General features: G+C 47.0%; 1 protein-coding gene across 1 annotated transcript in view; it reads left to right on the top strand.

Moving 5' to 3' along the window:
* The first annotated feature begins 4,889 nt into the window (after positions 1–4,889).
* The window catches only part of bmper (BMP binding endothelial regulator), a 41,244-nt gene continuing 18,717 nt past the window's right edge, over positions 4,890–27,416 (top strand). Inside the window, exons 1-3 of the mRNA XM_033019146.1 lie at positions 4,890–5,277; positions 5,367–5,452; positions 25,413–25,512. Coding sequence (XP_032875037.1) covers positions 5,172–5,277; positions 5,367–5,452; positions 25,413–25,512 — 292 coding nt within the window. The 5' untranslated portion in view covers positions 4,890–5,171. The remainder of the gene's footprint in view (positions 5,278–5,366; positions 5,453–25,412; positions 25,513–27,416) is intronic.

The raw sequence follows: 27,416 nt of genomic DNA, 5'->3' as shown, positions 1-27,416 counted from the left end.
AAGAGTTGTGAGTGTATGGAATTCTCTGCCTCAGAGGGCAGAGCAGGCTGGTTCTCTGGATGCTTTCAAGAGAGAGATAGATGGAGCTCTTGGGGATAGCAGAGTTAAGAGAAATGGATAGAAGGCAGGAACGGGGTACTGATTGCAGATGTTCAGCCATGATCACATTGAATGGTGGTGTTGGCTCGAAGGGCAGAATGTCCTACTCCTGCACCTATTGTCTATTGTTTATTATCACCACTGCTGCTCCCTGTACAGTCTGTAAAGCAACCATAACACTCCCAGAATGGGCTTTGGGTGCAGCAAACCACCCACACCTAATCTCATTTCAAGACACCTTCATCAATTATTAATGCAGGTGTATATTTTATGACATTTTCAGAACCATGTTCCAGGGCATACATAAATAATATTTTTCAAGCCATTTTGTCATCTAGAGGATTTGTACAATCTTAGATGTCTCTGAATTCCCTCAAAATGAAATTGTCAAATTATGACATTCTGGAAGTAGGTTAGCAGGATTCTTCTGGGAAAATTGCAGGAAATATTTGGTGTTCCACGCAGCAAACTCCAGTTCTCAATAGAACCCTCATAAACTGATAAAACCTCTGGCCTTCACCCGTTAAAGGCTCAGCTTTGGCTGTGAGGTGCCATCCATCTCCATGAGAATTCATTGGATCTCTTTGTTGCAAATTATTCTCCACTTAGACAATTAAGAGATGCATTGCAGGTGAAAGGGTTCCTTTAATTCCTATAAACACAACTGAGTCTCTTTTGTAATATTCCATGGCCCGGTAAAAGGTCTGCCGCATTTGCTCACTTTGCACATATCAAATTCAATCTAAAATAGAATCCGAGCCACAATTTGTTTCTAACCCTGTACTCCTCTCTCCCTGGGATCCTGTCAACATCCTTGTTGCCTAATGGTTAAACAAATGTTGCTCAGTATGTTCACATCGACTGCCAGGAGAGAATCCTGACCAACACAGCTGCTGCCTGTCAGCGCCAAAGACCCAGGTTCAATCCGAAACCCAGTGATGTTTGCATGGAATTAGCACGTTCTTCCTTGGCCAACTTGGGTTTCCCCTCGGTACTCCGGTTTCTTTCCACATTCCAAAGATATGTGGGTTTATAGGTTAATTGGCTTCTGTAAATTGCCCCTTGGCGAGTAGATGCTAAAGTGAGATAATGTGGAACTTGTGCAAAATGATCGATTGTCAGAAAATGGGTCTCAACCCAAAACGTCGCCCATTCCTTCTCTCCAGAGATGCTGCCTCACCCGCTGAGTTACTCCTGCATTTTGTCTCTACCTCTGATCAATTGTCAGCATGGATTTGGTGGGCCGAAGGGCCTGTTTCCATGTGGTATCTTTCAATCAATCGATCAAATGGAAAACAAAGCAGGAGGAACCTGACTGAGTAGGGGGTTACGATTAATAAACCTGAGTGTTTTCTGTAATTATTTATAATTCCCTCATTCATTTAGGATCTCGCCTACATCCATGCTCCGTGACTACTCCCTTCTCCATCGGGGACCTTGGCTATCCTCTTCCTCCTAGTATACCCATGGAATATCTTAGGATTCTCCTTAATCTTACTTGCCAAGGGTAACTCATGGCGCTTTTTGCCCTCTTTATTAGTCTATTCATATGGTGTAATTCGGGATATTATGAGCACCTCTTGTGGCAAGCCTGATACATTCTTTCCATCACGGTGATCCGACATAGTTGAAATTGAGGTTTATATGGCACAGTGGTGGGATTGCTTCATTATCCCAGTGTATTTATAGGCTCCTGTGCACCTGAATGTTTGGAGTTGCGACTTTTGCTTGATTATATATATGTACCTTCTATATTTGTGCACTTAAATGAATTAATGTGTGCCTGTATCTGTGACCCTGCCTCATAGTAGCCACAGGGGGACTGAACTTGTGTGATGGTGCTCATTCTCACATCTCTGAGCCCACTTCAAGAGTCAAGAGTGTTTTATTGTCATATGTCCCGGACGGAACAATGAAATTCTTACTTGCTGCAGCACAACAGAATATGTGAATATGTAAACATTGTATATAACGGGGAAAAAAAGAAAAAGTTCAATAAATAACAAATTTAGTGCAAATAACAAATAATAATATAGTCTTTTGCAGTTCAGAGCTCATTGCTTATTTAGACATAGAAACATAGAAATTAGGTGCAGGAGTAGGCCATTCGGCCCTTCGAGCCTGCACCGCCATTCAATATGATCATGGCTGATCATCCAATTGTTGTGTTTAATAGCCTGATGGCTGTGGGGAAGAAGCCGTTCCTGAACCTGGATGTTACAGTCTTCAAGCTCCTGTACCTTCTTCCTGATGGCAGTGGTGAGATAGGTGTGTGGCCAGGATGGTGTGGGTCCTTGATGATTTTGGTTGCCTTTCTGAGGCAGCGACTACGACAGATCACTTCGACGGTGGGGAGGTCAAAGCCGGTGATGGACTGGGCAGTGGTCACAACTTTTTGTAGTCTTTTTCGCTCCTGGACATTCAAGTTGCCGAACCAGACCACGATGCAACCAGTCAGAATGCTCTCTACCGTGCACCTGTAGAAGTTTAGGAGAATCCTCTTCGACATGCCGGATCTCCGTAATCTTCTCAGGAAGTAGAGTCGCTGATGTGCCTTCTTTACAATTGCATCGGTGTGCTGGGCCCAGGAAAAATCTTCTGATATATGCACGCCCAGGAATTTGAAGTTATTGACCCTCTCCACCATAGTCCAGTAGATATAAACAGAATTGTGGGTCCTCATCCTTCCCCTACTAAAGTCCACAATCAGTTCCTTGCTCTTACTGATGTTGAGAGCCAGGTTGTTGTGCTGGCACTATTGGTCAGTCGGTCCATCTTACTTCTACACTCTGACTCGTCCCCATCTGTGATTCTTCCTGAACCTGACAACTGTTTCCACCTTGCAGTGTAATGTAGAAACAAGGAGCGGAACAATGGCACAGACGGTAAAGATGCTGCCTCACAGCACCGCATACCCAGATTCCATCCTTATTTTCGGGGTTGTCTATTTGCACGTTCTCCTTCACCTGAGTCTCCCTGTCAAACGCGGGTTTCCTCGGGCCCCTCCGATTTCCTCCCATATCCCAAAGACGTGTGCGTTTGTTGGTCATGGCCTCTATAAAGTGCCCCTAGTGTGTAGGGAGTGGATGAGAAGGTGGGATAACAGAACTAGTGTGAATGGTCCCGACACGAAACAGCACCTATTCATGTCCTCCAGCCTGACCCGCTGAGCACTCCAGTTCTTGTCTTGTAATGAGGGATGGGGTGTGATAATTGTGTCGGGGTGCACAGTTGCAGCCTGGTCTCAGTCTCATTGTGGCATTTTGTAATAATAACGGCAGCAACCACAGCCTTACCGGGCAAGCGGAACTCTTGTTAAGAATAAGAGTTGCCCTGATGCAGTCCTCAACCAGAACACCCGAAACATCCTCTGAGCAGCAGTGTCGTGGTTTGTAGCAGTTCGCGGATAGGCCTGGGAGGTGCGGTATGAAGGGGTCCCGTGTCGACATATCGGTCGGCCTTTTCTCTCCACGGATGCTGCCTGCTCTTTTGAGTTCCTCCAATACTTCGTTGGTTGCTCAGGCGCTGAGGTCCTGTCGGCGCTCTCGCCCTCTCTCCCGCACAAAACGAGTTTACGCAGCACTTCTGATGGAGATGCCAACTGAGGCGAATATAGACCACGGGTTTAGAGATTGTGTGCACACATCTTTGAATCGGCTTTGTTTTATTTTTCTGAAACCAATTTCGCCCACGCTCACCGCATACTGTGAACAGGAGCCCCGTTTAGCTGAGTCTAGGCGCTACGCACAACGGGCAAGGAAAATCCCCACTCGGGGTGATTTCTCCCTGAGCGGGGCGCACTCGGGCCGTGGCCTCGGTAGAAATGCAACATGTGGGGACTGGAGCCGACCGGGCCAGCTCTGGTCAGTTCTGTGGGTAAAAATGTGTGTGAGTGTAACCCAATATCTGGCTGCTCTCCTATCCCACCCGCGCAGGTAGCAAGGTCTCGGCGTGGGTTAGTTAACACTGGCCTCTCATTCATGAGCCGCACATTAGATTACCTTCAACAGGCGCCAAAACACTCTGACAAAAGATCCTTGTGAGCCCCATCTGAGGGGTTTTGTTCCGGACCTGTACGGGATTTATTGAGTTCCAAGCCCGTGATATAAATAGTTCAGCCACATTGTGAGACAGCCTCACAACGCAGCGCCCGACCATTAGCCGCGAAGATGAAAGACAGTAATATTGTACTATTTCGGGCTGATCGTAACTGAGCAAATCATCTCGATTTAACACGAGCTATAAAGAATAAACACGCCGCGGTTAAACAAAAATACGATTGGTAGCGAATTATTAAATTCGTTTGAATCGAGCCGCAATAAACTCGAAGGGCATTGCAACAGTTCCAATGTATAATTCGAGTGCCCGTTTCGCGGCAACGCCTTTGCCGCGCGTTTCATTGAAGTAGTTTCTCCGCAACTCCTACATTCACTGTTAGTTTCACTGCCAGTTTTCTCAAACTGCACGTTTCTCTACGATTTAAATGCAACAATTTCATTGGAAGTGTCGCATCAATTATTTCATTCCGACAGTCTAGCATAAATATTCGGTCAGCGTTTTAAAGTAAAATAATCGTTCTGTTGATCTGTTTTGAGTCCATAGGCTTTTATTATTAATGCTCGGGCGCTAAGTGGCACCGTAAATCGGCCTGAGACCCCGGGGTACAGGTAAGATGCAGACATCCCTTAAAACCAACTCATCTACAGACTAGAATCTCCTGAGAGCAGCAGTGGTGGGGGTGGGGTCCCTCGATCTGTGCACGTGTCCAGTGGGGTGTTGAAGTCTGGTGTGATGGGGTTGTAGGTGGAACCACTGAATATTTGCTCTGCTTTGACACAGTCTATGTCAGCGATCCGCTCACTGCAGCGGGCGCTGCTTGTGAACAGCACGGATGGTGAGTGTCCGGGGGAGCGAAGAGAGACGCGGGATGAACAGCTCGCTGTCACGGCGATGACTTGCTTTCCGCCGACCGCCAGCCTGCTGCACTTCGCCGGCATCCTCTGCCCACACCTGACCGCGGAATCCCCAGCGCTGCGACCCTCGCTCGGATCGGAGACTGACATCCAGTGACAATGCTGCTCCCGGGCGCTCGTTGTCTTCGGGTCCGCGGCCGCCTCTTGCTCTGCCTCTCCTTGGTTCTGCTGTCCCAGCTCGCCGTTACCCCCTCTCTGTTGACAGGTAAGGAAGGACCCTCCGTCGGCCGGGGCGTGGATGTAGGTGCAGACCGCCGGTGTTGTTGGTGGTAACCTCTCCTGTTTGTGCGCTAGGTTCAGTGGCCGGCTGCGAAGATGAAGGCGCGGCGATAGAAATCCCACTCATCACAGATAACCCCTGCATCTCATGCCGGTGTCTGGTAAGAAACTCCACCAACAGGGTGCCCGCGCGCTTTATTGCAAGGTCCGGCGTTTTTCGGGATGTAATCCTGACCACGAATGCTGGAGATCCCAGCGTCCGCCCGCGACCCAGACTGGGAGATCGGTGCCCAAACCCATTTCACCTGACGCTGAGCTCAGTGGTTTGGGTCCACATCCCTCTGCAGTTTGGGGACGAATCCTAGCCGGTGTCGGACGAGGAGGCAAGTTCTGTGCGGTACAATATTTGTTTGTGCACTGCACGGTTCACTGTTGGGATTGTGCGTGTGTGTGTTCGACGGAAGCTGGGAGCCGAGGCGGTGCAGTGTGTGCCGCAGGCTCTGGGTCTGTGCAGCATTGCCCCCGCCAACATCAGCCAAGCTGCCCCATCCCAGCTACCTGTAACTCCATGTCCATTACTGTCTGTCCCGCTGAGTTACCCCAGCATTTTGTATCTACCTTCATTTAACTCACGGCTTCTTCGTTGCCTGCCTGTTGCATTCCCCACTGCAGTATACGAACTCCAACCCGGCACGTTTCATATCTCGTGTTCAAGAAGGAACTGCAGATGCTGGAAGATCGAAGGTACACAAAAATGCTGGAGAAACTCAGCGGGTGCAGCAGCATCTATGGAGCGAAGGAAATAGGCGACGTTTCGGGCCGAAACCCTTCTTCAGACTGATTCATCGGTACAGTCTGAAGAAGGGTTTCGGCCCGAAACGTCGCCTATTTCCTTCGCTCCATAGATGCTGCTGCACCCGCTGAGTTTCTCCAGCATTTTTGTGTACCTACGTTTCATATCTCTTTAAGCAGAGGATAGAAAGGGTCTGAACATTGATAGGACGCCTGCAGTCATTATGTCAGAGGTGGTGAATCTTTCCCGATTCAGGCCGGAGAGGCGGTATTTGAACCCCCATCGAACTTCGCTTTTGTAATGAAGCAACGAACACCCCCCCCCCCCCCCCCCCCCCCGAAAATCCGGAAACATGGAGAAAATGCAGGAGCGTGACCAGGTTGCCGTGGTGGAGGCAAGGTCAGGACCAAAGATCGGGCGAGGACTGTCGCCAGCCCCTTGTGTAGGCATGGCTGGGGCGGCAGGTACTTTTTCTCGCCCGGCAGCCAGTGAAAGCAGGAGCATCGGCCACAGGGGCTGCAACAGAGGGAGCACCTTTCCGAGTACGTGTCTCACACCAACCGCAGCCCCCACATCTTCAGTGGCCGGGTCAAGCAGCGGGGAACACAGTACTTTCCCACTGGCGAGAACGCTCAGCGCGACGTGAAGGGCTTCCTGTGTAAAAGCTGAATTGGATACTAAAAATGATCACCAATGGGTTCTAACCCTCGGGCGATCCTGTGACGATCGATAGTGGCGCCATCCTTTGCTGCTGAACTCCGCTGCGAGGCTCGGACCCCTAGATGGCTGTGAAGTTTCCTGCAGAATGCATGACTTGCTGGGCCACTGTTGTCAGGCGCTGGGATGACCGGGTTTGGCGTGCTTGCTTTCGTCCTTCGAAGCAAATGGGTTTATTCGGTACAGTCAACATGCTAGGTGATGTCTTATCAATTTGAGTTTTTTGAGGAGGCAGGAAGGTGATTGATGAAGGTAGGCTAATGCATGATGTGCACGTGGAGTTTAGTTGGGCAATTGGCAATTGGTAGGTTGATCCAGAAGATGGGATCCACAGATTGGATTCAAAACTTGATTCATCAAAGACAGAGAGTAATGATGGAGCATTGTTTCTCTGACTAGTGGTATTCCACAGGATTCAGTGGTGAGACCTTTGTTGTTTGTAATATACAGTATATATAAAATACTTTGGATGAAAATGTAAATGAACTAATTAATAGGTTTGCAGATGACATAGAATTGGCACAGTTGTGAATAGCACATTACAGGAGGATATGGATCAGTTGGAGAAATGGCAGGTGGCATTTAAAGTGGACAAGTGCAAAGTGTTGCACATTGGTTGGTCAAATGTAAGAAGAAAGTACACAGTAAATGGCAGGACCCTGAGGAGCATTAATGTACAAGGGGGCGGGCTTGAGAATCAAATCCATATATCCCTACAAGTGATAACACAAGCAGATAGGGTGCTAAAGAAGGCATGTGGTTTTCATCGATTAGACCATTGAGTATAAAGTAGGCAGATTTAAAGTCGTGTTGCAGATTTATCAAACTTTGGTTAGGCCACATTTTGAGTATTTCGTGCATTTTTGGTCCCACATTGCAGGAAGGGTGTCTTTGGAGAGGATCCTGAATTAGAAAACATTAGTTATAAGGAGATGCTGGACACACTTTTAGTATTAGGTTTTATTTGGAATGTCAGAGACTGAGGGGAGACCTGATAAAGGTTATTAAATCATTATCTGTATATAGGTAGATAGCCAGAATCTATTTCCTAGGATGGAAGTGTCAAATACTAAAAGGCATAGCTTTAAGGTCAGAGTTTAGCTGCCTGGAATGTGCTGCCAGTGGTGGTGGAAGCAGATATGATGGTGGCATTTTAGAGACAGTTTTACACGTACATGAACTGGGGATGGAGAAATATGAATCACATGTGGAGGGTTGGTTTAATTTGGTATGATGATCAGTACATATGTGGTGGGCCAAAGGGTTTGTTTCTGTTCTGTACTGTACTACGTTTTTGGAAATGTCCCTGGAATTGTCTCAGCTAGCCTCCCGCACCATTTCCTGAATGGAGTGGGCAACGGGAAAATGGCTCCATTGTTATTTTTGTAGATCTTACAGGTATGGGGGTTAATGATTATGTGGGATGGGAGGGGGCAGCAACATTGGTGGAGGGTATTCACAAACTCTGAGTGAAACAAACAAGACCTCTGATTACACATTCTGCTGATCAGTTCTATCGTCTTCAATGTGAGATTAGTTCACAGTTGCTTATTTTCAATTCATCAAACTACAAAACCCCCAGTAGAAAGAATGTGCAGGAAGGAACTGCAGATACTGGTTTAACACGAAGATAGACACAAAATGCTAGGAGTAACTCAGCGGGACAGGCAGAGACATTTCTGGAGAGCAGAAATGGGTGACATTTTGGGTCGAGAAGGGTTTTGACCCAAAACGTCACGTATTCCTTCTCTCCAGAGATTCCTTCTCTCCAAGATGGGTTTCTCCAGCATGTTGTGTCCAGTAGGAAGAAGATGGACCATTCCTGCATCCCCTGCCATTAGCTCAGGATGTCCCAAAGCCTTTGCTGTCAATGAATGACTTTCTGTTGGAGTGCAGAAACAGATATGGAATGGAAGGCTGAGGTTGGCATTGAACTCCCAGTAGTGATGTAATCTCAATGCCTTTAGACTTTGATTGTCTGTTCTGGTATGTCAGGGGCAAGTTTTCAGAATATTTCCTGACGATCGTAACTGGATTTACCTTTTTGTAATTTTGCCAAGAAGTGGGGAAGTCCTGGATTGGAGAGAGTTTGAAACTGCACAATGTGCCTCAGTTTGATGGACGGGCTGGTATAAACATCTCTAAATAACTTCTCTTGCTCTGGCACCCAGGACCTGGGGAAGAAACATTGCCTCTGGATTCCTGTAGCTGAACATTGAAGGGAATCCAGTCCCCTAACACTGTACTGGCAGCTGGCAGCCTCTGTAAAGCAGCAACACAGCTGCACGTTGGGTCATTTTCCTGGACGTGTGTGTGTGCTGAATGTTTACAGACGCAGTGCTCTGCTTGTGTGATTAACAGCTCTGCAGGTGGAAAGTTGGGAGCAAATGTTTATCGACAAGGGTTGAAGCCAAGTCACTGGTTTACGTTTGGAAGTTCAGCTCCTGTTTGGGTGAGTACATGAAGTATAACACTACGAGTTTGGCTGCGGTCTGTATTGAATTACAGGCGGCTCGTGCAGTGCACTCCGAGCACATCACAGCCTGCAACCAGCCTGTCAAAGGCAGATCAATTCGGGACTTTTACAATTGGCAAGAAGACTTCAGTTTGGTGCAGAATCCCCTGATGGAGTGTGCAGTGGTGGCCAGTGTCTCGAATGTTTGCAGTTTCTAGTTGCGTGGTCCACCCTTAGAAACCTCCATCTCATGGAAGGCCAATGTCAGTAGTGTGATGGAGCTCACATTACTACTCACATTACAGTATTGCTGCATAGTCCAGGAAAGTTCAGGCCACTTGATTGTTGCTCCTACACTGCACTCAACCAACACAGCTTAAACCCTCCTCTGACTCGGCCTTACTTTTCCACAGCTGCAGGATACACACCACCTCCCATGTAACCACAACCCTATCTATATGACCACACCTGCATCCACATGACTATGTCTCCTTCCATGTGACCACACCTACTCCCATACGACCACATATACTCCCCCACTTACTCCCACACAACCACACATCACCATGTTTTATCCCACATGACCACATCTCCTACGTGACCACGTCTGCTCGCATTTAACCATTTAAAATCCCTCATTCAGATATCGCAATCTAGCTCACTGCAGCCCTGGCACTTTTTGTCTCGCTTTCTCTGTAACTGTAACATCATACTGTATTCTGCATTCTGTTTTATATTCGGCACTAACAGATGTACTTATGCATGGTATAATTTGCTTGGATGCTTGCAAAACGAAGATTTTGGAACATACCATTGAGGTTCATTAAGGTTTCTATACCCTTGTACTCTGTGTCTCCATATATAAAGCACTGAATTCCATGTGCTTTGGTAACCATTTTTTAAGATGCCCTACCACTTTCAATGAACTATGCCCAAAGATCCGAGATCTCTTTTCTTTGTATCCTTTTCAGAATTATTTCTTCTAGTATCCATGCATTCTTCCTGCTAGAATGTGGCACTTCATATTAACTTTCATCAGCCTCCTATCCTCCCATTCCATAGCCTGACATTTTCCTTGAAGTTCATTACTGACCTCTTCACAGCTTCCACCACTTCTAAATTATATGTAATCTGCAAATGTAGTAATGGTGTCCCGTGAACTAAATGTAACTCAGGGAAGTCCTGGGACTGACTGGTGGAGAATATGCTGCACAGTATCCGTCAGTCTGAAAATCTGCTCTCCACTCGTGTTGCGATTTGAGAGCCAGCGGAGCTGTGCCCTTGGGTCTTCAGCAGATACTGCTGCTGCCCCTGCCTTATGGCAAAGAGCAACTGTATGTCCACAGGAGGCCCTGCCCTTGCATTACACTGGTTTAGATTGCCCTTACCACATCAACAACGCTATGAGATGACCCGGCAAAGATAAACAGCAAACAGTGCCGGAAATGGCCAGATGATCAGGGACCACTGTGTTGAGAGAGAGAGAGGTAACATTTCATGTCAGTGTCCCTGTGTCATTGGATTCCCTCATTCCCCTGTGAGACTGGAGGAGTTGGAGTCACTCAAAAAATTGTGTGCAATGTGGTGAGATTAAATTCTCATCATCTCCAATTCTTTGGCAGTTCCAAACTCCATTAATCAGCGTCATATTAACAAATCACAATCTTGATATTCCCCAAACATTGGAAAGAATGGCAGCAGATGAGGTTAGACTGTTCAATGGGGAACCTACAACAGTTGTGTGGTTGATAGTCGGGGGTCTCAGTGGGGCAAAGAGCCTTTTTCCGTGCTGGATGCCTGCAAAACTTAATAACAATGAGTAGCTTGGCATAGTTGCTGCAAGTGTGAGGAAGATTCCACGGTTTTGAATATGTGCCAGGTTACTTAGAGAGGAGAAATTGCTGTCAGTCTGTTTCTGCAGTGGTCAGAACCTGTTGGCTTGTTGTTGACTGCAAGCTGGTCATAGACTTGCACTATAACACCGAGTCACTGATTCGGCTCAGCCCCTCCATGTCAGTGTATGTGCCCCAAATGAGCTTCCTGCTCTCCCTCTTCAGCTCAACTATTACAGGCCCCACACCTCCTTCTCGTCTGTCTATCCAGCTTCCCCAGTTGCGATTCGCCTCAACCCCTTCCAGCAGACTTCCCACTTGGATATGGAAAACCTTGCATTTTTCCCGAGATAATCCAAGGTTCATCCGAGATAATTTATAGGCATCGCATCGCATAATTTATTCTCCATCGCAGGGGACAGACTTCTGACCGACATACACTACAAACCAACTGACTCACATGGCTATCTGGACTACACGTCTTCCCACCCTGCCCCCTGTAAAGACTCCATCCCCTACTCCCAATTCCTCCGCCAAGCCGCATCTGTTCCCAGGATGAGACGTTCCACACCAGGGCATCGGAAATGTCCTCGTTCTTCAGGGAACGGGGATTCCCCTCCGCCACCATAGATGAGGCTCGCACCAGGGTCTCATCCATACCCCGCAACACTGCTCTCTCTCCCCATCCCCGCACTCGCAACAAGGGCAGAGTCTCCCTAGTCCTCACTTTTCACCCCACCAGCTGGCAAATACAACAAATAATCCTCCGCCATTTCCGCCACCTCCAACGTGACCCCACCACTCGCCACATCTTCCCATCTCCCCCTATGTCTGCCTTCCGCAAAGACCGCTCCCTCCGCAACTCCCTTGTCAATTCTTCCCTTCCCTCCCGTACCACCCCCTCCCCGGGCACTTTCCGTTGCAACCGCAAGAAATGCAACACCTGTCCCTTCACCTCCCCCCTCGACTCCATTCAAGGACCCAAGCAGTCGTTCCAGGTGCGACAAAGGTTCACCTGTATCTCCTCCAACCTGATCTACTGCATCCGCTGCTCTAGATGTCAGTTGATTTACATCGGGGAGACTAAGCGGAGGTTGGGCGATCGTTTCGCCGAACACCTCCGCTCAGTCCGCAATAACCTACCTGAACTCCCGGTGGCTCAGCACTTCAACTCCCCCCCACAGAGACGGGTTTTATCTAATTATTGCCCATCTTCCATCCTCTGGGCATTACCAGAATAAGCTGGTGCTCAGACACAAGTTACAATATATATATATTTGCCATTGGGCAACAGATAGCAATATAAATGTTTTTAAATGTGAAGAGAATTTGGAGGTGTTGGTTAGTGCATGTTAGTGATGTGGAGGCAGAGATATGCCACAATCCACACAATACACAATACACAATACAATTTATTTGTCACTTGAACCTCATAGAGGCTCAAATGAAATGTTGTTTCTGCAGTCATACACACAAGAAAAAAAGACCCAAGACACAACACAATTTACACAGACATGCATCACAGCGCATCTCCTCCTCGCTTTGATGGAAGGCAAAAAAACTTATCTCTCCCCTGCACTCCCCATTCCCCTCCCGATGTCAGAGTCAAAGCCCCCGGCGGGCGATGGCAATTGTCCCGCGGCCATTAACGCCGCGCCGGGCGATGCAAGGCCCTGCTCCGGGTCTTGTTGTTGGAGCCCCCGGCGGGCACTAGCAAAGTCCCGCAGCCGTTGAAGCCGCGCCGGGCGGTGATGTAAGGCCCCGCTCCAGGCACTCCTCGACCCCGTGACTCGGGCGGGTGAAGTCGCCGTTGCGGAAGCCCCGAAAAGCGGTCTCCCAGCAGGGACCCGCGGGCTCCCGGTGTCATTTTCCACCGGACCTGCGGTAAGCCTCCGAATCCCCGGGGTCGGGTCGCAGCAGCGCGCCACCACAGCTCCACCCGCTCCGAACTCAGCCAGCTCTACGATGGTGAGTAGGTCCGCAGCTCTGCGACTGGAGCCCCAGGTCGTTCCTGCTGGAGGCCGCTCCACGTTGCAGCCCCAATGACAACGGAGACCCGACAGGGAAAAGGTCGGGTTCTCCGTGCAGGGGAAAGATTTTAAAAGTTTCCCCCGCACCCCCCCCACACACACACACACACACACATACCCCATCAAAAAAAAATAAAAACTACATTAAAACGGGACAAAAAATAACAAAAAGACAGACGGACTGCAGAGGCCGCTGCGACGTGAGTCGCTCCGCCCACTAAAAAAATGGTGAAAAAAAATTAAGTGAATATTTCTTAAATATTTTTACTGAGTAGGAGATCATGGAAAATAAGGAATTGAGCCATATAAGTGGAATCAATGTAGCTGAATAGTCTCCTCCTACATCCTCATATGTTGTTTCCTGAAGAGTTTGTGAATTCAAGGGTATTGGTCCTTGAAAATAATGATACAAACTTGAGTACTCTAGATTAGAGTATCCAAGAAGCTGCCTGGAATGCTGTTGTTTTTAGACACATGTCTCTTCAGGACATGTCACATAATTCTTCTGGCACAGAAAGAGGCTATTTGGCCCTTCAGGGTATTTAACAGCATTTAACAACTCCTGCTAATTTGATTTTCCATTGACTGTGATATCAATTTCCAGCATAGCAACATTTCTGACCTTTATATCCCGCTTCAGAATGCAGTTCATTGGGCTCTGCTGCTGGTATCTGGAAGTGAGTTTATCCAGGATGTTCCCAGAGTGCAGGGACATTCCAAAACTGTTTACTGCCAGTTACAATCAGTACCATATGTAGGTCTAGGAATAGATATCCTTAAAGATCAGCATCGCCATCTTTGAGTAGAGCCATGGGAGATGGTGAAAAAAAATTAAGTGAATATTTCTTAAATATTTTTACTGAGTAGGAGATCATGGAAAATAAGGAATTGAGCCATATAAGTGTTAATGTGTCTTAGACTATATACAACTTACCATAGAAGATGTATTGGCAGTGTTGAAGGGCTTAAAGTGGGAAGCTCGGAGAGAATTTGTGGAGGCCCTGCAGAGATATTTGATTCATCTTTAGCCACAGATGCAGTTCTGGAAAACTGGAAGGTGGCTAATATTGAGACAGGAGACATTTAAGAGGGACTGCAGGAGCAACATTTTAACTCAAACGATAGCCATATCTAGAACGAGCTGCTAGAGGAAGCTATAGATGCAGATACAGTTAAGACTTTCAAAAGACATTTGGACAGATATATGGAGTTTAAAGAGTTATGGACCAAATGCATGTAAATGGGACTAAACCAGAGTGGCTTGGTCATCATGGATCAGTTGGGACAACCTTTTTCCATGCTGTATAGCTCTTTGACTAGAAATGTTCTTGATCTCCTGTTGGTTAAAACTCTACAACAGGAGTTGAACTTTGGAAGGCTTACAGCAACTGTTCTTCAATTCTGAGAGGGCTATTAACTCGTGGAAAAAATCAGCAAATAAATGCTAATGCATTATATTTTGAATGATGATCCCATGTTCACTAGTCAAAGGTTCTGATTGAGTATCTTTCAGTTCCTGGAATCATGGTCAAGGAAGGATTTTCATTCACTCGTGCACTGGCTCCCTGGCTATTTTCAGTTACGTTTCAAGATCCGGTTAATGTTTTGAACATTTCTGTGACACTTTACCGATGTTAATATTTTTAGCTTCCATAGAGTGATTTTGTAATCCAATCTAATCTAGATAACTGTTGCAAGGGTTTAGGAAGAATTCCAGGTCAGTTTGAAATGAACACATTACCGAAAATGAGGGATGGAGAAGTGGTTGGCCCACCCACCTAACCATAGCCCATGTGAGCTATATCCCTTCTTCAGAATGCAGAAATCTTCAACAAACCCCTCTCACGACTGTGTTTCTGCGGCTTAGTATCTGGAACCAACGCAATCTCTCAGCTGGCAGAATTCAGCTGAGTACGAGAGTGACAGGAGGAAGACTGTGGGTTTTTTTAAATTCACTATCTGGATCTGAGCATTGCTGGATAGGCCAGTATTTATTTCCATAACTCCACCATATGGAAGGGTTCCCTCGCTGCCCTGTGTTCTCATGATTTAGGATGCCTCCTGGATGAGCATCAACTCCTCAGTGCTCTGGTGCCTTGTACAGGCATAGTGGGCTCTGCGTGTGGGAGGACCTGTTTCCTTGCAGTTTACCCTGGCATAGATCAGAACAATGGTTTACATTGCACTGGGACAGCACCAGCACAGCTGTATTGCAGGGTGCAGCGCCATCTACTGCACCTGCACTCACTGCACTCCCACGCTGACACTGCGGAAATTCCCACACTTTTGCCACCAAGCCCAGGACCATCTGAGCAAGAAAGTCGAGAGAGGCATCTTTACCCATTCGCTCTGACAGGGTCAATGCTCAGATTTAGTTCATAGTCAGTAAACAGAGAGCTTTATCCCAACAGGTGTTTTCAATACAATATAATATCCACCCGATACATTGTACCACCCAGTGAAGTGCAGCTAGATTGAAAGTCTACCTTGCAGCTATCTTACAGGCAATTGATTCGAACAACACACTAAAACATAAATTTGACATAAATTCTATGTCAGTAACAAGGAACAAAAAGGCTGAGTAAAAAGCAAGACATTAGTGCAAAACAAGTCCATAATAGTGCAAGAGGTGGTCTGTAGTGTTGCATTGCTGAGGGTTAGGGTTGCTCAGGTCGGTTCAGGAACTTGATAGTTGTAGGAAAGTAGCTGTTTATGAACCGAGTCTTCTACTGTATATCTCCTGCCCGACAGTATCAACGTGGTGGGGGCCTTATGTGGTGGTGGGGGATCCATGATGATAGATGCAGCCTTTCTTGAGGCAGCACAACTTGTAAATGCTTTTGACGGTGGGGAGAGCTGTGTCCTCCACTCCCTGCAGCCTCTTGTGTTCTGCAATATTGGAATTATCAGGCTATGATATAACCAATCAAGACACAGCGCATCTGTAAAAGTTTGTTAGAATATTCAGTTATTTGCTGAATTGCATTAAACTTCTAAGAATGTAGAGACGCTGGTACGCTTTCATTGTGGCTACACCAATGTGTCTGGGACAAGGACAGAATCATCCGAGACATTAACGCTCAGGAATTTGTAGTTGCTTAAGGGCCTGTCCCACTTGGTCGTCATTTGCGCATCATTTATGCGTCATCATTTATGCATCACGACGCACGCATGGCGCATGGTGGCGTAGGCAGTGACACGCGGTCGCGCACGGCGCCCCAGGATTTTGGGATTCACAAAATCTTTGTGCGCTACCTACGTGACGCGCAAATGACACTCAAGTGGGACAGGCCCTTTACTCTCCCCACTGCCAACACACCATTGAAAACTGCTGCTTGACACCCAACTTCCCTTTCTGAAGTCAACGATTAGTTCCTTGGTTTTGTTGACATTCAACAAGAGGATGTTGTTGCGGTTCCACTCAAACGGGTGTTCTATCTCTTCCATAGTTTACTGATTCATCACCATCTGTGCTTTGGCCAAACATTGGAGACTTTATAGATGGCATTATCACCCAATCATGGATGTACAGAGAGTAGAGCAGGGAGCTCTTGCGGGGTACCCATGTTTTCCTGATCAGTGAGGATGATATGTTGTTGCCAATCTGCAATGACTGAAGTCTGCCAAGGAGGAAGTCAAGGAGTGCAGGAGGGACGGGGTTATAGGAACAAAGGGAAGTTGTTATTGGAACCAAGAACTGCAGATGCTGGTTTATACAGAAGATAGACACAAAATGCTGGAGTAACTCAGCAGGTCAGGCAGCATCTCTGGAGAAAAATCATAGGTGACGTTTCGGATCGGAACCCTTCTTCAGAAGTCAAGGATCCAGTACAAAGGGTGGTACAGAGGCCCAGGCCTTGGAGCTTGGTATTAAGTTTGGAAGGTTTGATAATGTTGAATGCCGACCTGTAGTCCATGAACAGCAGTCTCAGACCGCAGAGACGAGAGATTGAAGATATCACTTAATACTCCACACAGATCGTTGTACTTGGCCAGGTACTCCGTCTGGGTCGGAGACTTGCCTGGATTCAAGCTCTTGAAGGATATTCTGATATAGAATCCGACAGTGGGATATAGAGTCTCATATATGTTGTCATTACTCTCTCAAATCCTGAAAAGTCATTAATGAATGAATGGAAACTTTATTGTCATTCAGATATACACCTAGACACAGTGCACCTTGAACGAAATTTCGTTGCATTTGACTCTCCAATCAGGTAAATAGTAAAAGTAAAAGTGCTAGGTGCGTCCATAAAAATGCCTCATGTGCATGGTTCTGTAAAATAAATATATATAAAAAGTTTTTTTTTTAAAGTGTTGATATTTTAAAAGTTCTAGCCTCGGTTTTGTTGATTGTTCAGTAATCTTATGGCCTGGGGGATGAAGCTGTTGCAGAACCTGGTTGTCCCGCTCTTCATGCTGCGGTACCTCCTCCCAGAGTTAAGCAGTATAAACAGTCCGAATTGTGGGTGTGTGGGGGCTCTGGTAATGCCCTTAGCTCTAATCAGACAGCGCTTGTACCCCATGTCCATGATTGAAGGAAGAGAAGTCCCAATGATTTTTTCCGCTGTCCTCACCACTCTCTGAAGGCACTTCCAGTCCGCAGCTGTACAGCTGCCGCACCACGTAGAGATGCAGCTGGTCATGACCGACTCAATTGTGCTTCTGTAGAAAGTGGCGAGGATGGGAGGGTGGAGGTGTAAACTTCTCAACCTGCGGAGGAAGTACAACCGCTGCTGTGCCCGTTTTGCCAGAGATGTAATGTTTGTGGACCAGTTTAAGGTGTCCGTTATATGCACCCCCAGGAACTTGATCTTTTTCACCTGCTCCACTGCTGAGTTGTTGATGCAAAGTGGAGTTTGACTGGGCTGAATTTTCCTTCTGAAATCGACGACAACCTCCTTGGTTTTGTTCACATTTAGGAGAAGGTTGTTCCTGCTGCACCAGCTCACGAGCTGTTCCACCTCCTCTCTATATGCCTGGTCGTCGTTATTGCGGATGAGGCCCACTACTGTTGTGTCATCCGCGTATTAGATGATATGGTTAGTAGTGGACCTGGCGACACAGTCATGTGTCATCAATGTGAAGAGCAGCGGACTCAGGACTCAGTGTGATGACCGAGGAGGTGTTCTTCCCCACCCGCACAGACTGGGGTCTTTCAGAAAGGAAATCCAGGATCCAGTTGCATAGTATGGTATTGAAACCTAGGGGTGCCAGTTTGCTCACCAGATGCTGGGGGATTATCGTGTTAAATGCTGAGCTGAAATCAACAAACAGCATCCGCACGTGGGTGTTCCTCTCCTCCAGGTGTTGTAGGCTCAGGTGGACTACAGAGGAGATAGCATCCTCTGTGGAGCAGTTCGGGCGATAAGCAAACTGGAATGGGTCAAAACTGGAGGGGAGTTTAGAGACCATGTGCTGCTTAATAAGCCTCTCAAAGCACTTCATTATTATTGGTGTGAGTGCTACGGGGCGGTAATCATTCAGGCAGGTTATTGTAGACTTTTTGGGAACTGGTATGATGGTGGCTGTCTTGAAACATGATGGAACAATGGCCTGGTTCAGGGAGATGTTAAAAATGTCTGTCAGAACCAGAGCCAGCTGGTCGGCACATCCCCTAAGCAGACGCCCCGGTATGTTATCCGGTCCGGCTGCCTTTCGCTGGTCAATACCCTCCAGGATTTTGCGGACTTCAGCAGTTTCAAAGGACAGTGTCTGTTCTCCTGGTTGAGGCTCTAATTTCCTCATTGTAGTGGTGTTCAGTGCCTCAAACCTGCCGAAATGATTATTTAGTTCATTTAGAAAGTCTGTGTCATCCTTACAAGACATCTGAGGGGCCTTGTAGTTTGTTATGGCCCGGATGCCTTCCCACATGTTCCTGGTGTTGGTATCATCCTGGAAGAAACCCTGGATTTTCTGTCCGTGGGCGCGCTTTGCTTTCTTAATTTCGCGGTTGAGGTTGGCTCTCGCTGTTCTCAGAGCTCCCAAATCACCAGATATAAAAGCCGCATTTCGTGCTTTCAGCATGGCACGCACCTCTGCAGTAATCCAAGGTTTGTGGTTGGCCCGGGTTGTGATGTTCCTGATGACAGTGACGTCCTCCATGCACTTCTGTATGTAGCCCGACACTGACATGGCATACTCATCCACATTGATGTTTTCGTTATGAGTGGATGCTGTCCTGAACATGTCCCAGTCCGTGCACTCAAAGCAGTCCTGGAGTGCTTCTGTAGCTCCCTCAGACCAGACTCTAACCTGCTTCACAGTGGGTTTCTCTCTGATCAGAAGGGGCTTATAGGCTGGGATGAGCATTACAGAGAGGTGGTCAGAGGAGCCGAGGTGAGGCCGGGGTACTGCTCTGAAAGCCTGCTTGATGTTGCTGTAGACCCGGTCCAGCGTATTCTCTCCACGTGTAGCAAAGTCCACATATTGATGGAAATGAGGGAGGACAGTCTTCATGTTGGCCTGGTTAAAGTCCCCAGCAACAATGACAACGTCCTCTGGATGATTCCTTTGCAGCTCACTGATGGAACGGTAGAGAATACGCAGAGCCTCCTTAGTGTTGGCTGCGGGGGGGATGTATACAGCAGTAATGCTAACCACAGTAAACTCCCGTGGCAGATAGAATGGCCTGCATTTCACAGTCAAAAACTCTATGTCCGGAGAGCAGTGGCTGGAAATAGCATTATTACACCAGCTGTTGTTTGTGTAGATGCACACACCCCCACCCCGGGATTTACCAGTCAAAACAGTGTCCCTGTCGAGCCGGAATGTTGTTAGCCCCCCTAAGCTAACAGCCACATCAGGTACAGATGAGTTTAGCCATGTCTCTGTCAGGACTATAGCGCAGCAGTCTCTCACCTCCCTTTTTATTGTGAGATCCAGATGTAGATAGTCCATTTTATTTTCCAGAGAGCGGACATTCGACAGGAGAATGGATGGGAGCGGTGTCCTCCACGGGTTAGCCTTTAGCCTCGCCGTTAGCCCCCCTCGACAGCCCCGCTTCTGTCTTCTGTAGCGCCGCCTCCGTGTTCTTCTGTAGCGGCCAGTGCCTGCGAAAGTCTCCGCAATTTCCCGCAATTCTCCGCAATTCTGCAGGCCGCTGGGTTCTCCCGACACAGCAGTCCGAGACAGTGCAGGCGTTCCTCGAGTTCAACGTCCACGCAGTCTCTACTGCTTAACCGTTGTAATCTCAGTAATGCCCCTTGATCGTACATTAACTTGCAGCCTGCCCGCTGCAAGTTATGAAGCCGAACCTTAGAAAACTTACCGCTATCCCTAACGAGAGTCAAAGCAGCCGCAGCCAACCAGGGCGCCGCCATCTTAATTGATCCGGAAGTGATGCATCTTTGCTACTTATGCCACGGTAGTCAAGTGACTGTCTATGACTCCAGCTTAGTTCAAAATTGTCTCTTCACACTCTTTGTGACTTACAAACGGTCATACCTAGACTTCTTATATGATACTGGATCACAAGTCTTAATCTCCACAGATCTAGCAGATTGTGATTCATCCAAGGCTTGTTGGGGAATATTCTGAATATTTTTGCAGGTACGCACTCAACAACACATTTCTTTATGAAGTTGATAATGACTGCGGCATATTTATTCAGGTCTGCTGATGAATCCTTGAACATTAATGGCAAGACCCTTGACAGCATTGATGAACATTGGAGTCCAAGTCCATAACTCCCTGAAAGTGGCAAGTAGATAAAATGGTAAAGAAGGCATATGGTATGCATCCCTTTATTGGTCAGGGCATTGAGTACAAGAGTCAGGCTTTATAGGACTTTGGTTGGGGCATATAGCATATTGTGTACATTTCTGGTCACGTCCTTATAGGTAGGATGTAGAGGCTTTGTTAGGGGTGCAGGAGAGGTTTACCAGAATGCTGCCAGGATTAGAGAGTATTAGTCATAAGGAGTAGTTGGGTAAACTCGGATTGTTTTCTCTCGAATGTTGGAGGTTGAGGAAAGACGTGATATAAATATTTAAATTTAGGAAAGGCATAGATGTGGTAGACAGTCAAAACCTTTTTCCCCAGGTGGAATTATCAGGGATGAGAGGGCCATAACTTTAAGATGAGAAGGGAAGAGTTTAAAGCAGATGTGCGGAGTGAGTTTTTTTACAGAGACTGGAACATGCTGCCAGGGGTGGTGCTGGAGGCAGTTACAATTGTGGCATTTAAGTGACTCTTAGATAGGTATGTGAATATGCAGGAAATAGAGCAATATAGATCGCGTGCAGGCAGAGAAGAATAGTTTAACTTGGTAGACATCGTGGGTCAAAGGGTTCGTTCCTGTGCTGTACTTTTCTATGTTCTATATTCTAATGCCCAGTTTACCGGCTTGAACTGGTCCCATAACTAGACCTCTGACTTCCTCTCACAGCCAAGGTGGGTGAAAACTGCCCACTGTGGATGTGCTGGTCCAAGCTTTCACTGACTGTCAGAGAAGTGGAATGGTTATAAGCCAGATGAGTAGTGGTGTCCAGGGGTCATCCACTGGGCCTCTACCCTGTGGACTGCTGCTTGCTGTTATCACGTAACTGAGATTCCTGTTCACATCTGGTTGAGCACTCGAGCTCGAGGGAAGGAGACTTCACAGCATGATTAACCTCAATCAGAAAGCAGGGGGACTTTGTGCGTAGGGTGCACAGAGCTACAGAGAGAAGGTCTTGCCCACTTGCATTGTTATGAGCTGTTTGGGATTCTGGGCATGGTGCAGAGAGATTACATATCCATAGTTAAGGATACAAGATTCTCAGCTTCTCAGCTGACCATAGAGATCTGGCTTGGATCAGTGAAGGGTATTTAGTCTGACAAAGATGATGGATTTTAGTGGACAGGGCAATTTTTGGCTGGAGTCACGGAAGACTGCTAATGCTGGAATCTAGAGCACTAACTATCTGCTTTCTTTTAGTTTAGATTAGTTTAATTTAGTTATCACGTGTACTGAGATGCAGTGAAATGCTTTTTGTTGCATGTTACCCAGTCAGCGGAAAGACAATACTTGATGACAATTGGGTCATCCACAGTGTACAGATGCATGATAAAGGGAATAACGTTTAGTGCTGGAGAAACTCAGCAGATCAAGCAGCATTCTTATGCGCTAATACAGGGTTTGGACCCGACTCCTTAACCCTCCACCATCCAACCCCCACCCACCCCCACCCGCCCGATGAGTTCTTCCAGTAGATTGTTTGCTGCTGTTCATTTCTATGGACCCACAGTGATATTTGATAGTTCCCCATAAGAAAGTGTGAGCTGAAGATGAGGCAAATGAAAGACCTGCTAGGAAATAGGATTGGCAGGAGGGTACAAGTATTCATTGCAGACTAGTGATTTAAGTTTGTCTTCCCTGGAATGTAGCGGGTTGAGGTGATTTGATTGAGGTTTTCTAGATGTGAGCGAGCTAAGAGAGGGGATGGAAGGAAGTGAGTTCAGAGCCAAGGAGTGGAGGTCAGATTGCCCAGTGGAACTGTGAAACACTCCTTTATGTTAAAGGTCACAACACTTCTCCACCAACAGCAACTAATGCCAGATAGATTGTGCTTTAAATCTGATTTTTGTCATCTAGTTATATTAAGTAATACTCAGAGAGGCAGTAATAGCAGGAGCTGACAGATCGGTCTGACAGTACAGTGACAGTATAGAGAAGGTTCACCAGACTGATTCCTGGGATGTCAGGACTTTCATATGAAGAAAGACTGGATAGACTCGGCTTGTACTCACTAGAATTTAGAAGTTTGAGGGGGGATCTTATAGAAATGTACAAAATTCTTAAGGGGTTGGACGGGCTTGATGCAGGAAGATTGTTCCCGATGTTGGGGAAGTCCAGAACAAGGGGTCACAGTTTAAGGATAAGAGGGAAGTCTTTTAGGACCGAGATGAGAAAAACATTTTTCACACAGAGAGTGGTGAATCTCTGGAATTCTCTGCCACAGAATGTAGTTGAGGCCAGTTCATTGGCTATATTTAAGAGGGAGTTAGATGTGACCCTTGTGGCTAAAGGGATCAGGGGGTATGGAGAGAAGGCAGGTACGGGATACTGAGTTGGATGATCAGCCATGATCATATTGAATGGCGGTGCAGGCTCGAAGGGCCGAATGGCCTACTCCTGTATCTATTTTCCATGTTTCTATGACCTTCTTGAATGGTGGGGCAGCGCAAGGGCCTGTACAGCCTCTTCCTTTCCCTATGTATATTCAGATACCTTTGCCACTCCAGGAAACCAGCTCCCTCTTCCTCCACCCCCATCTTCACAAAGACCATGGAAGGTTATTCCCAGCATAAGAACCTTGAGTTGGGCTGGTTTCTCCATAATAGACAATGTTGGACGGTGAATTGATGGAGTCCCTAAAGTTAAGTTATTCAATAGGTTGGAACAGGGAAGATGTTTCCGCCTCTAGGGAGTTGAAAACTAGGCTCACTAATAGATCAAAAGGAGAAGTCTTTCCACTGCACTGAGGAGTGTGGTGCGCACTCAACGTGGGAGGATTAAAGTAACAGCGAGTAAGAGAGATGGATTTAAGGACAAAATACACAAGAGAAAAGGAACAGGATGGTAGAGATGGAGAAAGCAAGAGGAAGTTTGTGTGAAACAGCAACACCAGTACTGAGCCGCGCGGTCGAATGGTCCATTCCTATGTACTTCATGTACATAGACTCATCACCTTGCTCCTGCTTGCCTGAACTGGTGGAGGGTTTTAGAGAAATGTGTTGGAATTGAAGAATGGCAATCTTTCAACTTACTGATTATCTAAAGGATGCAGTTAACAGGAGCGGTGAGTAATCCCAGGACCATCACCTTTGATTTCTCAGACAGTGGGCCGCTGGATTCTGAACAAAACATTCTCAACCATAGAGTTTTAAAACTAAATGATTCAATAAAACCTATTAACTAAAATAAATTAATTTCATAACCACCAATCCATTGGCAACCTGGGTTAAAGGCCTCAAAACCAGTCTTCCTGTCTGTTTTGTTTGATTTGCAAGAAAAACATAATTCCCTGTTTGCTTTATCAGCAAGCACTGAATCATGGCTGATGCTCTTCATTAATAAGCCAGAGTAAGGAGTCTGGTATTAATATGCAGCTCTTAATCCAGAGCACGGTACTTCATTACATTAATTGTTGGCTTTCCATCAACTGGACATATGATTGGACCCTGCTCTAGATGGTATAATTATTGAATTCCATCTCTCTGGTGGCCACTTCATTAACTGAATTTGACACAGATGTTACTTAAATGTTATTGATTTCACGAAAGATAGAGTGCAGAATAGCGGACCAAAGTATTTGGTTTATGTGGCCACAGAGGAATTTTGTTCAATGGTACATGGCAGTTTATGGCAGACATGTTCAGTCTTTAATAACTTGCCTGCGGGGAATCGGTAGGTGGATTACACTTTCCACACACAGGCAAATGACTCATCTGCTTGTTCTTGGATTGTAACTATAGGGGCCAGTTGTTTCCTGAAATCTCTGTGATACCGAAGAGTGAGAGGGACCTCCACAGCCTCTGTAGGAAGGAGTGCTTGACAGCCCCCTGCTTCTCCTTTCATCACCTTAAACACCTCAGTATGCTCACTCCACTAGTACAGGCCACGTCCATACAGACTTCACTCCAGGTTAACCCTTTAAGCCAAGGGGCAATGAGAACAGTAGTAGAACCGAGATTGTTTGGGGAAGTCAGGATGCAGGAATGTTCGCAGGCCACACTGTATAGGATGCTGGTATGCGACATCTCCCTCCTGTGTAGCCCCTGTTCCCACAGAATAAGAGGATTGGTCAGGACTGCCCCTTTTAGAAAATTTAGAAAAGTTTCATCAATCTTGGTGATAGTAACACATGGCCTGTGTCCTATTGACATTGCCTACATCGGACTTTAATGAGCAGGGTTATGCTAAAATGACGAGCTCTCCCAGAGGAACAATATGAAGGCATTTATTTACCTTGTATCTTGTCCTTTCGCTCCTAACGCTTTAACTCCCCCTCCCTAGTCCTTGTCCATCCCTCCTTGCCCATCCCACCACCTCCTCCCACCCTCAGCGGCCTCACCACCATTCCCTCCTACATAACCGTTCATTTCATCCCTCCTTCCCTCCCCTTCACATCTCCCCCCCCCCCCCCCACCTTATCCTTCACTTCCTCCTTATCAGCTCTCCTCCCCCCACCCCCCCACAGCTGCTCGACATTGCTTCAGTGGTGTTTAAACTACGGCCTGTATTGCACCAGTCAGCCGGTGCACTCCTAATTCCCTGTTTCTTCTGCTAATTTTTCCTTTCTTTTGCAGAACAAGGAGGTGAGATGTACCAGAGATAAATGTCCCGCTCTGCCCAAAGACTGTGCTCTTGTCATCAAACAGACTGGAGCCTGCTGCGAGAAGTGCAAAGGTGCTTCCAGGTTACAAACTTCTAGAGTCCGTGACCATCTGTGCCTTTGTCTGTCAGTATATGCACCTGCCGGTGGGCCTGCATGTTTGTCTGTCAGTATATGCACCTGCCGGTGGGCCTGCATGTTTGTCTGTCAGTATATGCACCTGCCGGTGGGCCTGCATGTTTGTGCATCTCTCTGTGTGTCTGTGCTTCGCAGTTGTCCCAGTCTAGTCCAATTCTAGTTCAGTCTAAGGTTTGGACACCTGGGCTGTGTTCTATGTGCAACATGCATGGCCTGTGTTCTATGTGCAACATGCATGGCCTGTGTTACATGTGCAACATGTCTTGGCTGTGTTCTATGTGCATCATGCATGGGCTGTGTTCTATGTGCAGCATGCATGGCCTGTGTTGCATGTGCAACATGCATGGCCTGTGTTCTATGTGCAGCATACCTGGGTTGTTTTATTGCAGCACATCTGAGCTGAGTTCTACAATTCACAGTAAGTGGCTGCTGAACTTCTCCCAGCCGATCATCAGTAAACACGGCTCACGCACAGCCCACGTACTAATAGACAATAGACAATAGGTGCAGGAGTAGGCCATTTGGCCCTTCGAGCCAGCACCGCCATTCAATGTGATTGTGGCTGATCATCCCCACAATCAGTACCCCGTTCCTGCCTTCTCTCCATATCCCTTAACTCCACTATCCCTAAGAGCTCTATCTAACTCTCTCTTGAAAGCATCCAGAGAACCAGCCTCCACCGCCCTCTGAGGCAGAGAATTCCACAGACTCACAACTCTGCGTGAAAAGGTTTTTCCGAATCTCCGTTCTAAATGGCTTACCACTTATTCTTAAACTATGGCCCCTGGTTCTAGACTCTCCCAACATCGGGAACATGCTTCCTGCCTCTACCATGTCCAAACCCTTAATAATCTTATATGTTTCAATAAGAACCCCACTCACCCTACTAAATTCCAGAGTGCACAAGCCCAACATGCGCTGCACTCCCTCAATAGCAAGAATGCCCTTCCTCAAGATTGGAGATCAAAACTGCACACAATACTCCAGGTGTGGTCACACTAGGGCTCTGTACAACAGCAGGAGGACCTCTTTGCTCCTATACTCAACTCCTCTTGTTATGAAGGCCAACATGCCATTTGCTTTCTTCACTGCCAGCTGTACCTGCATGCTTACTTTCAGTGACTGATGAACAAGGACCCCAGATCCGGTTGTACTTCCCCTTTTCCCAACTTGACACCATTTAGATAATAATCTGCCTTCCTGTTGTGCCACCAAAGTGGATAACCTCACATTTATCCACATTAAACTGCAGCTGCCATGCATCTGCCCACTCACCCAACCCGTCCAAGTCACCCTGCAACCTCATCGCATCCTCCTCACAGTTCACACTGCCACCCAGCTTTGTGTCATCTGCAAATTTGCTAATGTTACTTTTAATCCCTTCATCCAAATCATAAATATATATTGTAAATAGCTGCGGTCATAGCACCGAGCTTTGCCGTACCCCACTAGTCACTGCCTGCCATTCTGAAAGGGACCCGTTAATTCCTACCCATTGTTTCCTGTCTGCCAAACAATTTTCTATCCATGTCAGCACCCTACCCCAAATACCATGTGCTCTAATTTTGCCCACTAATCTCCTATGTGGGACCTTATCAAATGCTTTCTGAAAGTCCAGGTACACTACATCCACTAGCTCTCCCTTGTCCATTATCCTGGTTACATCCTCAAAAAATTCCAGAAGATTAGTCAAGCATGATTTCCCCTTCGTAAATCCATGCTGACTCGGACCGATTCTGCTACTGCTATCCAAATGTGCTGCTATTTCATCCTTTATTATTGACTCCAGCATCTTCCCCACCACCGATGTCAGGCTAACTGGTGTATAATCCCTGTTTTC

The sequence above is a fragment of the Amblyraja radiata genome, chromosome 4 (assembly GCF_010909765.2).
Source record: "Amblyraja radiata isolate CabotCenter1 chromosome 4, sAmbRad1.1.pri, whole genome shotgun sequence".
NCBI lineage: Eukaryota > Metazoa > Chordata > Chondrichthyes > Rajiformes > Rajidae > Amblyraja > Amblyraja radiata.
This window is presented reverse-complemented; position numbering and strand designations above follow the sequence as displayed.